Source organism: Glycine max, chromosome 1 (genome assembly GCF_000004515.6).
Source record: "Glycine max cultivar Williams 82 chromosome 1, Glycine_max_v4.0, whole genome shotgun sequence".
Taxonomy (NCBI): domain Eukaryota; kingdom Viridiplantae; phylum Streptophyta; class Magnoliopsida; order Fabales; family Fabaceae; genus Glycine; species Glycine max.
The window spans coordinates 41,194,657-41,209,949 of record NC_016088.4 but is presented as its reverse complement, the minus strand read 5'-3'; the positions used below and the strand labels follow the sequence as shown (position 1 = coordinate 41,209,949).

At 35.1% G+C, this 15,293-nt stretch overlaps 1 protein-coding gene across 4 annotated transcripts; it reads left to right on the top strand.

The window, feature by feature from the left end:
• The first annotated feature begins 4,786 nt into the window (after positions 1-4,786).
• Positions 4,787-14,823, top strand: LOC100796821 (G-type lectin S-receptor-like serine/threonine-protein kinase At4g27290). Of its 4 annotated transcripts, none has more exons than XM_006573296.4 (9): positions 4,788-5,139; positions 5,383-6,606; positions 6,750-6,866; positions 7,742-7,887; positions 7,989-8,199; positions 8,333-8,570; positions 8,656-8,797; positions 8,890-9,247; positions 14,307-14,823. In XM_006573296.4, exons 1-8 carry the CDS (start codon positions 5,085-5,087, stop codon positions 9,193-9,195), a joined length of 2,439 nt encoding a protein of 812 aa, XP_006573359.1. In that variant the 5' UTR covers positions 4,788-5,084; the 3' UTR covers positions 9,196-9,247; positions 14,307-14,823. The 4 variants fall into 4 exon arrangements, with proteins under 4 accessions (XP_006573360.1, XP_006573359.1, XP_006573357.1 ...); XM_006573294.4 differs by adding an exon at positions 13,395-13,545 and having other exon boundaries at positions 4,788-6,606; XM_006573293.4 differs by having other exon boundaries at positions 4,788-6,606.
• The last annotated feature ends 470 nt before the right edge of the window (positions 14,824-15,293 follow it).

Below are 15,293 nucleotides of genomic sequence, written 5' to 3'. Positions count from 1 at the left end.
TCCATCAACGGTTGGAAGTTACATGGAAGTTACTAAAACTTCCATTAACGGCAATTTTTAAAAATAAATAACTTCCATCAACCGCCAATAACCACCTGTTCTTTGATTATAAATAATCATCTTGGTTCAGAAAGCATAACATGTGAAATACATACAAGACCAAAACAAAACTCTTGAATTATAATCTTCTGATTTTATCCGATTGAACAATTTTGGTTGAACCCCGAAATTTGATTCAATCTGAAAGTGTTTATACACGACTTCAGATTTATCCAGGATTATCTCGATTTTCAAATTAACCAACAAAAGATTGAATCAAATTTTTCGAGATGACGAACGATAGTTCGAAGATGATAAGCAAGTTTGCGAAGTTGGACAAGTTTGAAGGGCAGGATTTCAGAAGATGGCAGAAGAAGATGCACTTTCTCTTGACAACATTGAATGTGGTGTATGTGCTGAGTACACCGATGCCGGTGTATATGGAAGACGAAACTCTGGATCAAACAAGGAAGCGTTCAAAATGGGAGAACGACGATTACATTTGTCATGGACACATTCTGAATGGTATGTCTGACTCTCTCTTTGATATTTATCAAAATGTTGAGTCTGCTAAGGAATTATGGGACTCTCTTGAATCCAAGTATATGGCAGAAGATGCCTCAAGTAACAAATTCTTAGTTAGTAATTTCTTTAATTACAAAATGATTGATTCGAGGCCTGTTATGGAGCAATATAATGAACTGCTGCGGATTTTGGGTCAGTTTACTCAACATGATTTGAAAATGGATGAATCCATTGCAGTTTCATCTATAATTGATAAACTGCCTTCTTCTTGGAAAGACTTTAAGCATACCTTGAAACATAAGAAGGAAGAGTTGACTCTGGTTCAACTCAGTAGTCATTTCATGATTTGGAGTCGCTGAGGGCTCAGGAAATTGACAAAGTCAATGATAAAACCATAGCAGGTTCCTCTTCCGTTAATATGGTAGAGGAAAGTGGAACAGTTAAGCAAAATTACAATGCTAAAGGTAACAAACGAAAATTTCAAGGAAATAAGAACAAATGTCCAAACAAACAGACAAAATTGTCATGTTGGAAGTGTGGGAAACCTGGTCATTTAAAGAGGGATTGCCGGGTGTTCAAAGGAAAGAACAAGGCTGGTCCAAGTGGGTCTAGTGATCCTGAAAAGCAACAAGGTCAGATTGTAGTGAATAATTTTAATTCGAATACGAATTCAAATTATGTATCACTAATATCTGATGCATTCTATGTGCAGGATGATGACGTTGCTTGGTGGTTTGATTCGGGAGCAACAAGCCATGTGTGCAAAGATCATCGTTGGTTCAAGGAATTTAGACCAATCGATGATGGCTCTATTGTGAAGATGGGCAATGTTGCAACTGAACCAATCCTAGGATTAGGTTGTGTGAATTTAGTTTTTACTTCCGGAAAAAGTTTGTATTTGGATAATGTCTTATTTGTACCTGGTATCCGTAAGAACTTATTGTCTGGTATGGTTTTAAATAATTGTGGTTTCAAGCAAGTACTTGAAAGTGACAAGTACATCTTGTCAAGACATGGTTCGTTTGTTGGATTTGGTTATCGTTGTAATGGAATGTTTAAATTAAACATTGATGTTCCTTTTGTTCATGAATCTGTTTGTATGGCCTCGTGTAGTTCTATAACTAATATGACAAAATCAGAAATTTGGCATGCTAGATTAGGACATGTTCATTACAAAAGATTAAAAGATATGTCAAAAACAAGTATGATTCCTCCTTTTGATATGAACATTGAAAAATGCAAAACTTGCATGTTGACCAAGATCACTAGGAAACCTTTTAAGGATGTTAAAAGTGAGACTAAAGTCTTAGACCTTATTCATAGTGATTTGTGTGATTTGCATGCTACTCCATCATTAGGTCATAAAAAATATCTTGTTACTTTTATTGATGATGCATCAAGGTATTGTTATGTATATTTATTAAATACAAAAGATGAAGCTCTTGATAAATTTAAAATTTATAAGAAAGAGGTAGAACTTCATCAAAATGGGCTAATCAAAACTCTTCGTACGGATAGGGGAGGTGAGTATTATGATCCGGTTTATTTTCAATCTACTGGAATAATACATCAAACTACAGCTCCCTATACACCACAACAGAATGGTGTAGCCAAAAGGAAGAATAGAACCTTGAAAGAAATGGTGAATTCCATGTTATCCTATTCGGGTTTAAGTGAAGGATTTTGGGGTGAGGCTATGTTGGCAGCCTGTTACTTGTTGAACCGAATTCCTAACAAAAGGAATAAGGTTACCCCATATGAACTTTGGCACAAAAAGACACCAAATTTGAGTTATCTAAAAATTTGGGGATGTAGGGCTGTGAGAACTCAGCATAATTTGGCCGATCATTTAACAAAGGGTTAAGTAGAGATCTCGTAAAAAGGTCGGCTGTGGGATTAGGATTAAAGTCCATCTGAAATCTCTTATGTTAAGATACCCAATTCCCATCTAATATGACATTAGGTGCTGAATTCAATGTGGAAAGCTTAACATGTAGAGATTGGAACACATCATCGAAAGTATCCCAAAAGGAATGTGTTCGGTTCTGTAAGTTAAGGAGGTTGAAGTATAACTTCTCAATGGTTCTTTTGAAAAATTGCATTTACAGGTGCAAGAAAGAAAAGGACTACCTATATAAGCATGAAGTTTAGCCGCTTCAAGAAGCTGGGACTTGGCTTTGATATGCTTATGAAGGATAGGGACACAGGCTAGTAAAACTAGTGTCGAGCAAGAGTAATGTTATAAACTATTGTGCAGATTATCTTCATGTATTCATTATGAATAGAAAGGGTTCAATCCTTAGTGACACCCTGATATTCGAATATTTGAAACGTGTAATTTGCTAAGATGAAATTCAATCGTCACGATATTTCATCTATGCAGTAGTTTGTGGTATGTTATGACTTTGGTGATTTGATCGGTAATTACACTAAAATGGGGGAGGTTTGTTGGACATTTTAGTGTAATTGATCTCTTTATTATGTTAAAATAAGAGTGCACGCTTGTTTTAATGTAATAACGAGATGTTTGGGTTAGGAAAAGGTTCGAAGTTACTAAAACTTCCATCAACGGTTGGAAGTTACATGAAAGTTACTAAAACTTCCATCAACGGTTGGAAGTTACATGGAAGTTACTAAAACTTCCATTAACGACAATTTTTAAAAATAAATAACTTCCATCAACCGCCAATAACCACCTGTTCTTTGATTATAAATAATCATCTTGGTTCAGAAAGCATAACATGTGAAATACATACAAGACCAAAACAAAACTCTTGAATTATAATCTTCTGATTTTATCCGATTGAACAATTTTGGTTGAACCCCGAAATTTGATTCAATCTGAAAGTGTTTATACACGACTTCAGATTTATCTAGGATTATCTCGATTTTCAAATTAACCAACAACGAAGAAACGTTGAGAGTGTATTTGGATTTTGAAACACTGATGGGAGAAAGAGAAGAAGAGAGAGAGTTAAAATTCTTCACACCATGGTTTGGTGGAGCTTATATAGGAGTTATGCACAACAGGCTTGATACACCATGAGCATCAGCTTGATTGCGCCACCGTTAACCGTGGATGCACATGACGAGTTTACCTTTTTTTTTCTGTTTATTTTATTCAGAAATAAATATTACATGCTCTTTTTGTAATTATAATTTGATTTAATTACGAATTTCGCCTATATAGTTTAAAGCGGAATGTTAAGAGAGAACCTTTCTCACTTCTCTTTTTCATACTTTTTTTATTATTAGAAATAATTAATTTTTATAAAAAAATTATCAACCAACATTGATAAAAGAAATAGTAAAATATTGACTGAAAAACTATAATCTTTAGGCTAACATTTTCTGTGAAATTTTTCGACAAAGATCAGTCGAAACTATTTTATCTGAGATATATGTGTGACTTCATGGATAGAACGATAAGATCGTTCATTTGGAAGGGATCAAATGAGAAAGGTCTTCATATGGTGGGATGGAAGAAGATTATGCATCCAAGAAAGTATGGAGGATTGGGATCACTTCAATGATGCTTGTGTATGTTATAAGTCAACAACTGTTTTATGACTATTTTGTGTATAATTTAATGAAAAATTAGTCTCTAACTTTATAACCTAAATGTTCAAACATTACAGCTTAGTGATAAAATGATCTCATATTTTTACATTCAAAAAATAAATTAGAATTTTTGTTCTTGTGATACTAAATTATAACTGACTTACACATTTAGGAACCGAAATATTCATTTAACCTACTTTATAACATGATAGTTACAACTAACAACTTGTCATACCAAGATAGTTACAACTTACTATTTATTTTGCCTTTCTATCTTCACTGGCTAAAGTTGTCTAATGCCATTTGAGATTGATGTGGATTAAATGAGTTAGAACACATTCATTTCAAACGGCAGCATTAGTTGAAACTTGAAAAATTGCAACTATAGAAACTAAAATATTATGTTTTAGCCTAGATAGACTAAAATGAAAAGTTGCTACCGAATAACTATACCTTATAAGTTATAATGTTTTTTTAGGTAGAAGTATAATCTTTAAAAACTGAAAGGAACTTCTAATAGCCAGTGAAGTCAACTCCATTCTTGACACGAAACTATGGTCCTCCCTATGAGCACCCGAACTTTCCATGCTACTTTTTGACTTTAACATTGTCTTTTTCAGAAGTCTCAAAGGGTAGTTTACCCGGACAGTGACTAGGAGCCTCAATATTCAATAGTGTGGTCCTTCTAGCCACACAGACTAGAAAGACTGAAACCAAACCCATAAACCACGAAATAAAAATCTACTGAAAAATCTATTGAACAACTTAGGAGATTTGCGTTTACAAGTTAATATTATGTCTTAAAGTTCAAATTGCTGAAGTCAAGATGGAACAGCATCAATGAAAACGATATTTGTCAGTGAAACTGTGACGTTTCTGCTGATACTGAGTGCAAATGTCTGAGTCTCCTGGTGTTGGCTTCTTGTAATCGCAATTATCACACATAATCATCATCTACAATGAAAATTCTGCAAGTCTCAGCACTGATGATGCTATTTTATTGGTTATGCGTTTGTAAGTCTTAATGGTTATAAAGAGTTAGCAAATAACCCCAATTTGACTCCATTACTGCTTATGCAATACTTTGGTTTGCTTAGTAAATTTTGTTACTCCTCTATATATATACTGTGGTTTCAGTTTTCTTAGTCTTCAGCTTGGCCGTTTTAAGGTCTGATTGTGAAGCTTAGGACTCAATGAAGTTTATTCTTTTTCTGATTAGTATGATAGTTTATATACTGTTTTTCCCTTTTCTCATAGTTTTCACAGCAGCAGAAACTTCATCCATCACACAATCCCAGTCCCTCAGTTACAGAAAGACCCTAGTTTCCCCAAGTGGAATCTTCGAACTCGGTTTCTTCAATCTTGGAAATCCGAACAAAATCTACCTTGGAATTTGGTACAAGAATATTCCACTTCAAAACATAGTTTGGGTTGCAAACGGTGGTAGTCCAATCAAGGATTCTTCTTCCATCTTGAAACTAGACAGTTCTGGCAATTTGGTCCTTACACACAACAACACAGTTGTTTGGAGCACAAGTTCTCCAGAAAAGGCACAGAATCCGGTGGCAGAGCTCTTGGATTCTGGCAATCTTGTGATAAGAGATGAGAATGGAGGAAATGAAGACGCATATATGTGGCAAAGCTTTGATTACCCATCTAATACTATGCTGCAAGGAATGAAGGTTGGATGGGACCTCAAAAGAAATTTTAGTACTCGCCTGATAGCTTGGAAGAGTGACGATGATCCAACCCAAGGAGACTTATCTTGGGGCATTATCCTGCACCCTTATCCTGAGATCTATATGATGAAGGGAACAAAAAAGTACCATAGACTTGGACCATGGAATGGTTTGCGTTTCAGTGGCTTTCCACTTATGAAGCCTAATAACCACATATACTATTCTGAGTTTGTCTGCAACCAGGAAGAGGTTTATTTCAGATGGAGCCTCAAGCAGACTAGTTCAATATCAAAAGTGGTACTTAACCAAACCACACTGGAACGTCAGCGTTATGTATGGTCTGGGAAATCATGGATTTTATATGCAGCACTGCCAGAAGACTACTGTGACCATTATGGAGTTTGTGGAGCCAATACATACTGCACCACTTCTGCATTACCAATGTGTCAATGTTTAAAAGGGTTCAAGCCTAAGTCTCCTGAGGAATGGAACTCAATGAACTGGTCTGAAGGATGTGTCCGGAAACATCCACTTAGCTGCAAAAATAAGCTCAGTGATGGGTTTGTACTAGTGGAAGGCTTGAAAGTGCCGGATACTAAAGATACGTTTGTGGATGAGACTATTGATCTAAAACAATGCAGAACCAAGTGCTTGAATAAATGTTCCTGCATGGCGTATACCAATTCAAATATAAGTGGAGCAGGCAGTGGCTGTGTTATGTGGTTTGGTGATTTATTTGACATCAAACTGTATCCAGAGAATGGGCAGAGTCTATATATAAGGTTGCCTGCTTCAGAATTAGGTAAATACTTTATTAACTTTTCCAATTAATCCTTTTATTATTCTTATCACCAGAGTTTCAATCATGCTTTTAGAATTTAGGCTTGGTCCTTCAATATGGAATTTAACCGTTGTTGTTCTGCTTGATTGAATTCAACCATGAAGAGTTTATCAGGCACAAGAGGAACTCTATAATAATAATTGTAACCTCCGTTGCTGCAACTTTGGTAGTGATGGTAGTGACACTTGCTATTTATTTCATCAGAAGAAGGAAAATTGCCGGTACAATTTCTCACATTTCCCTTACAATATGGCTGTATAGTTTATGTATCATTATTTAAATGGAAATTCTGCTAGTCGTCAATACCGTTGACAAATGCTGTTATTAGCTTTTTAGTGAATCCTTTGAAATCTTGGTTAAGTGGCCTTATAGCAGGGTTCTGTTCTGTGTCTCTTGGAAAGAATTTCATAGTTCTAGAGTTTAATAATGTTGAGGCATAAAAAAATCACAAAAGACTTGTGATTTCTTTTCCCAGAGAAGTCTAATGCAGAAAATAACTATGAAAATTGTGTGGATGATCTAGATCTCTCATTGCTTGCTTTGTCGATAATTTTTGCAGCCACTAACAATAAGATTGATTGTGTGTTTGATGAAAATAAACCATGAAGATCTCTGCCCCGACATGGACACAACTAAAGCTAATTGCTACCACAATTAGTGGGATACTTCTATTTTGGATTTTTGTCATATACAGAGTCCGAAGCAACATAGCTTTTTGTCACTAAAATCATGATAGCTCTTCTCTCTCTCTGTCTATATATATATATATATATATATATATATATATATATATATATATATATATTGTAAAATTGAAAATTTGAAATGCTTGAAATTATCAGGAAGCACCTGTAGTGTAGTCATAGTTTAACGGGGAATTTGAGGCCAGGTGGCCTTTTAGCATGGCCATGAATCTCATATGGGCTTAATGATCGGAGTTTCAACTTGCTACATATTAAAGAAATTGAGTGCACGCATTATATTTTTTGTTTCCTTCTCTAATTGAATATTGCAGATTTAAACCTTTTCCAAGTTCCAATCCCTCCTCATGTTTCATAGTATTATTGACTGCTTTATTCATTTGTTCCTTGTCCAGACAAGTCAAAGACAGAAGAGAACATCGAAAGACAGCTAGATGATATGGATGTGCCATTGTTTGATCTTCTAACAGTCACTACTGCCACCAACAATTTTTCATTGAATAATAAGATTGGACAAGGTGGTTTTGGACCTGTATATAAGGTAATTCGATATTTAAGCACTTAACAGAAAAATAATGACTAGAGTCAAGGGATGATTTATTGTTATAGAAAACATGTTCTCAAATGAATGCAATTATGCAGGGAGAATTAGTGGATGGGCGAGAAATTGCTGTCAAGCGACTATCAACTAGCTCTGGACAAGGAATAAATGAGTTCACAGCAGAAGTAAAACTGATTGCAAAGCTTCAACACCGAAATCTTGTAAAGCTCCTTGGCTGTTGCTTTCAAGGACAAGAAAAATTACTAATATATGAATACATGGTTAATGGCAGCCTAGACACCTTCATTTTTGGTATGTATTAGGAGGAATGCATAGATTAGGTGAATTTGTGTTGTTTTACTGCAGTCTTATTTAGAGACTTATTAATCTTGAATATCTAATACTAAACAACATATTTGCTTTTCAACAAAAAAAAAAAAAACAGATAAAGTGAAAGGTAAATTATTGGATTGGCCCCGACGCTTCCACATAATACTTGGAATTGCTAGAGGACTTTTGTATCTCCATCAAGATTCCCGATTAAGGATTATTCATAGAGATCTCAAAGCAAGTAATGTTTTACTTGATGAAAAGTTCAATCCTAAAATATCAGATTTTGGAACAGCAAAAGCTTTTGGAGGAGACCAAATCGAAGGAAACACAAAAAGAGTAGTTGGGACTTAGTGAGTGTCCGTCTTACTATACTACATTACTACACCACATTTTTTTTGTGGCATGTGATTTTTTTTCTCTAATTGTTTCCTGTAGTGGATACATGGCCCCAGAATATGCTGTTGCTGGACTATTTTCAATCAAATCAGACGTTTTCAGCTTTGGTATTTTACTGTTGGAGATTGTATGTGGAATAAAAAATAAAGCTCTTTGTGATGGAAACCAGATTCATAGCCTTGTTGGTTATCTAAGCACTCAAAAACTTATTATTTATTTATGCTGGAGTTTAAACATAAAAAATTAACCTTTTTCTCTTCTTTTATGTTTCAGGCATGGACACTTTGGAAAGAGAAAAATGCTTTACAGTTGATTGACTCAAGCATAAAGGACTCATGTGTTATCTCAGAAGTACTGCGATGCATCCATGTTAGTCTCTTGTGCTTGCAACAATACCCGGGAGATAGGCCAACCATGACATCAGTAATTCAAATGTTAGGGAGTGAGATGGAACTGGTTGAGCCAAAGGAGCTTAGTTTCTTTCAAAGCAGGATTTTGGATGAAGGAAAATTAAGCTTTAATCTAAACCTAATGACTTCAAATGATGAATTAACCATTACCTCATTAAATGGCCGGTGAAAGTTATTGAGCCAGCTGAACATACTGCACTGACGCACAATTTGCATTGCAAGTACGTACATTCACTTCCAAAGGATTATTGATTCAAAAGTTGTTTAGTTGTGCTTATGTATTTACATAATTACGTATAAAATTTAATCACAGGTTTTAAAAGTGATATTATTCTTTTCCGTGGGCAAACAACTGATATTAATAGCATAAAAGATACATGTTGTGGTAAAGGCTTCACTGTCCCTGCGGACTGCATCACTACATAGTAGAACTTTAGCCACAAATTACATGTTAGTCTTTTACTGGTGAAACAATAACTGGAGGATAGGCCTAACATGATGCTAGAAGCTGAAATAATAATAATAATAAAAAAACACAATAAGAAGATAAAGCGAAACAATTCACTGACATGGATCAACACCAAAACCACCGCAAGGTGATGGAAGTACAATTCTAGGACCTCACACTGATAGTGAAAACCGCTATGATAATTCATATATTTTAATATCTTTTCGATGTTAAACTTCTTTTTTTAGCTTCCTTGTCAGATTCATTTAAATTGAATTAGATGATGTTGAAGATTAGATCAAAAACAAACAAGAGCAGATATATTTTCGAAGGATGCATAGTTGTTATTCATTTGCTCTTTAAATAGAGTTAGAGTCAAATTAAATATACAAAATAAAAAATCTCTTATTTTTAGGCATGACTAAAACAATTTCTAATTTGATAAAACAACAGAATCAGAACTCCTAAAGAATAGATCCTAAGTAACAGACAATTTTAAATTTTAAAAAATGGCTAAAACATCCACGTATGCAGCTATTGCAGACACAGTTTCAACAGATCTCCTTCTTGCCTCAATAGTTGCAGACACCTAGTTTATTTCTTAAAGCTTCAAATCTAGCTTTTGGAAGTGCTTTTGTTAAGACATTTGCACCTTGATCTTCAGTTCTGCAGTAAATTAGTTTGACTTCACCTTCTCTTTGTGCTTCCCTTAAAAAAAAACAACTTGATATTGAAATGCTTAGTCTTGCCATTAAAATGGGATTATTTGAAATGGAAATAACCGCTTGATTATCAACAAGAATCTGTGTAGGCTGCTTTTGTTCCATATGTAAATCAGCAAGTATACACCTTAGCCAAATAGCTTGATTCATAGCTACAGTGGTTGCCACATATCCTGCCTCAGCTGTGCATTGAGCCACTATGTCTTGCTTTTTTGAACTCCAAGAAAACATACCCGAACCAAAGCTGAAACAATAACCTATTGTGTTTTTCATATCATCAATTGAACCACCCCAATCACTGTCAAAATAATCATGAAACTGAAAATTCTGAGAGTAAGTGTACTTGACACCATAGTCTACAATCCCCTTGACATATCTCATAATCCGTTTGACAGCTTGAAGACGCACTTCACTAGCACAATGCATAAATCTTGAGAGCATACTTCCTGCAAACATGATGTCGGGCCTGGTTGCAGTAAGATACATTAAACAACTAATTAGACTTCTGAACTGATGAACTACCTTATCAGCCCCGTGCAAATTCATTGGAGTAGCAGTGTTTTTGCAATCCTCCATGCAAATTTTTTTTAGTATTTCCCTTGTGTATTTTTTTTGGCATATGAAGAATCCACCATGATCTTGCTTTACCTCCATACCCAAAAAGAAAGACATCAGGCCAAGGTTTGTCATTTCAAACACTCGCAACATTTCAACTTTAAACTCCATTATTAACTTTTCTTCATTCCCTGTTACAAGCAGGTCATCAACATAGATAGAAACTATGATTAAATTAGTACTCATCAGTTTCATATACAATGTAGCTTCACTTGGACTTTTAATAAACCCAAGGTTTTGAAGATAATCATCAATTCTACTGTACCAAGCCCTAGGGGCCTGTTTAAGACCATGCAAGGCCTTTTTTAGTTTGTAGACCTTCTCCTCCTGTCCCTTGACTTGAAATCCCTCTGGTTGCTCCACAAATATTTCCTCCTGCAAATAACCATTTAGGAAGACAAACTTTACATCTAAATGGTAAACTTTCTGTCCCTTTTGCGCAGTCAAAGCAAGCAACATTCTAATTGTATCGAGGCATGCAACCGGAGCAAACGTTTCTGAAAAATCCACTCCGGACACCTGAGCATAGCCCTTCACAACCAGCCTATCCTTGTACTTATTTATAGAACCATCTGCATTTAGCTTAGTTCTATAAAACCATTTGACTCCTATAGGTTGTTTGTGTTGAAGTCTATCCACTAGCTCCCAAGTGTCATTCTTTTCGATCATCTTTAGCTCTTCCTTCATTGCTTCTATCCACTTATCATCCATCTCAGCTTCTTTAAAATCATCGGGTTCCAAGACAGCTACATTACTCTTTTCATAAATTTCATATAAGAGTCTTGTACCTCTAACTGAAAAGTTGTCTATATTATCATCAATGAATTGTGGAATTTCTGGTAGTTGCTTCTTTATTGACTCCTCCCAACTCCATTGTTTTCCTTCCATGAACTTGACATCCCTACTTACAAGGATTTTTCCATTTTGTGGTTGAAAAATTCTGTAAGCTTTGGAAGTATTGTTGTATCCGATAAAAACTCCTGGTTTTACCTTCTTGTCCAACTTGTCTCTTTTAACCTGTGGTACAAAAGAAAAACAAAGACAACCAAAAAATTTTAGATTATGCAAATCTAGTTTGTAACCAAACCAACCTTCAAATGGGGTTTTTCTATTTAGTACTTTGGATAGTAACCTATTAAGCAAAAATACTACAGTGCTTACAGCCTCTACCCACAACTTCTTTGGCAACTCCTTTTCATGCAACATACACCTTGTCATCTCCATGATATTTCTGTTTTTTCTCTCACTTACACCATTCTATTGTGGGGTGTACAATACAGTAAGTTGGTGCTCTATGCCAGCTTCTTCACAAAATTTGTGAAAGGTGTCATTTGCATATTTCTTCCCATTATCTGATCTTATTGTGCGTAACTTGCAACCACTTTGATTCTCCACCAATGCTTTATGTTTCTAGAATATCTTAGCTACCTCAGTCTTGGATTTAAAGAAATAAATCCAACAAAATCTGGAATAATCATTAATAAATGTAATATAATATCTATTACCATTCAAAGATGTTATTCTCTGAGATCCTCCGACATCTGCATGTACTAACTGCAATTTTTGTGTTGCTCTCCACGTTGTTTAGGAAAATGGTAATCTAATTTGCTTGTCATATTGACAAGCTAAACAATCATCCAATTTGTCTTCAAGAAATGACACACCTTTCACAAAGGCATGTTTTTGCATGCATAGAAGTCTCGCAAGGTGGAAATGTCCAAGCCTTTTGTGCCATAATTCAATGTTGTTGCAGGTGTTTGAAAAAACTATTTGCTCCTCCTCCATTAGATTTAGAGCATAGCTTTTGGCCCTCATTTTCACCTTAAACACATTTATGCCTTCTGCATCCTTAATCAAGCATCATTTGCCTTCAAATATAACTTTGAAGCCCTTTTCAACTAGTTGCGCCATACTAAGCAAATTTTGGTCAATGTCAGGCACATATAAGACATCAGAGATATGTTTCAAACTTGTTAAACTTTCTATAGTAACAAATCATTTTCCTTTGACTAAGATGAAATCACTATTTTTCCAATTTTTACTTTGGAAACAATGGTTTTTTCAAGCTCTTTAAAAAGCGTTTGGTCGTTCATCATATGATTTGTACAATCGTTGTCTATTAACCATGAATCACTGAAACTATTGCTTGTAGCAAAACATATTGCAACAAAGAGTTGTTCTTCTTCTTGTTGCTCCATGGACACCTTTGCCTCCTTCAGTGACTTGCAAATCCGCTCTACATGCCCCAACTTACCACATTTTCTGCACTTGATGTCAGGCCTCCACCAACATTTTTTTAGAGTGGTTTTGTTTTTTTGCAGTGTGGACAAGGCGGAAAAGTATCATTTTGTTGCTTGTTGGAGCTTTCAGCTTATTTCTTGTTCTTCCATTTGTTGTTCTACTTATCTTTGCCTCCTCCTGAGTTTTGTGCTTTTATATGAAAAACACCTTGTACTGCCTCCTCATGTCTCATCATTCTCCTATGTTCTTGTGCATGTAAAACATTTACCAATTCTCCAAGGGTGATATTTGACAAGTCTTTTGACTCCTCTAATGCTGATATTTTGGATTCATACTTTTCAGGTACAGTAACAAGTATTTTTTGCACTATCCTTTCGTCAAGAAAATCCTTACCGAGGAGATGTACCTTGTTTGCAATGCTCAGTAGTTTGTGAGCATAACTTTTGATAGTTTTTGTCTCCTTCATGTTCTGCATCTCAAATTCTCTAGCCAAGTTAAGTACATTCATACCTTTGGTTTGCTCACTACCCTAATACTCTAATTTGAGATAGTCCCAAATGTCCTTCGCAGAATTCAAATTCATAATTCCCGTAAATATGATTTTTGAAACTAAAGAGAAAAGACAAGCTTTGGCCTTAGCCTTTCTTGTCTTCCTCTCTTTGTGATTCTTGAGCTGAGCTGTTGTAGGATTTTCAGGTAGTGGACAACCTGCATAGTCTTCTTCTATCGGTTCCCAAAGATCTAGTGCTTCAAGATGGGTAGTCATCCTTGCAACCCATAAGTCGTACTCCTCACCATCAAAAATTGGTGGTGGTATTATGTGTGTTGTGTCTACTTTCATTATGGTTTCTCTCAACTCACAGATCCCTCAAGATGATGGCTCTTGATACCAATTTGTTGAAGATTAGATAAAAAACAGAGAAGAGCAGATATATTTTCGAAGGATGTATAGTTGTTATTCATTTGCTCTTTAAATAGAGTTAGAGTCAAATATACAAAACAGAAAATCCCGTATTTTTAGGCATGACTAAAACAGTTTCTAGTCTAATAAAAAAACAGAATCAGAACTCCTAAAGAATAGATCCTAAGCAACACACAATTTTAAATTTTAAAAATTGGCTAAAACATCCACACATGCATCTATTGCAGGCACAGTTTCAACAGATGAATTTTGTAATGATGGATCTTATTCAGACTAAGAAAAAATGTAGTAATTCATGTTTTAAGTATTTTCCAATTTTGTTTCATCTGTAGGTCTTAATGAGCTGCACTTGCCAAAATAAGATTAGACGAATGCTTTAAAGACATGCGACGAAAGCTGAAAGTTGATACGACGATTGGAGATTGCTGCAAAGCCTTATCAGATGATTAATGTAATCAGATGCAAGATGCTGAATTGCAAGTCTCTCAATACGTGCTTCATTTTTTACTCTGACTCTGCATCCGAAGTTGTGTTATAGGCTTGGGCTGATTTGTAAAAAGAAATAAGAGGACTAGAAAAGTTCAAGTTATCTTTAGTATAAATAGGATAAATTTTTATTGTCAGAAAGTACAGCGCCAGAGTTTGGTTATCTGATTTTTCTCAACTAGTTTTTAGTTTTCTTTGTTGTTCTTAGAGTTTTCAATTTTCACTCTCCGCCATCAATGGCTAAACTCTGTAATCAATCTTTGGATTTTAATATCGTTTGTTTGCTGACTTGAGACCTTGTGCCCCAATGGTTTTATTTTACTTACTGTTTTAGTTAATAAGGTTTCTTCACCTTCAACTTTAGAATCATGTTTGTTTTAATGAATGAAACCGCTTGTGCTGAACTCATTACTGCGTTGTGTGTTTAACTCTAAATATATTCGTGATATAAGTTAAGGAGAGGCTTACTCGACTTAACGCATTGATGAAGCACTTATGTAAACGTGAAGAATCAAGTTTCTAGCAATGTTTGTTTGTTAAGGCTTGAGATTTTGACTTAGATTGGTGTTGAACCTTTGGAAGAATCGCTGGTGTTATTTCCTTGTCTTGACTAAATCGTATTATTGGCACTGGTTTCAATGGGGAATCTGAATTTCAAATTTTCCTTGTTCATTTGGTTCCTAAATGAGCAGTTTTAGCACTAGTATGAATATTAAATGATATTTTGCAGTCCCAAAGAATTAGCCGCTAACACAGATCCCTTGAGAACAATCCTGGGATCTTTCACCTCGTACTGTTTTAATCCTTTTATTTGAATTCCAATTTTCTACCAT

Bases quoted from the DNA above. Each gene is read 5' to 3' on its own strand.
- LOC100796821 (XM_006573293.4), top strand. From the start codon at position 5,319: ATGAAGTTTATTCTTTTTCTGATTAGTATGATAGTTTATATACTGTTT. The intron at 8,200-8,332 runs GTATGTATTAGG...AAAAAAAAACAG, and splicing joins CCTAGACACCTTCATTTTTG to ATAAAGTGAAAGGTAAATTA. The intron at 8,798-8,889 runs GTTGGTTATCTA...TTTATGTTTCAG, and splicing joins GAAACCAGATTCATAGCCTT to GCATGGACACTTTGGAAAGA.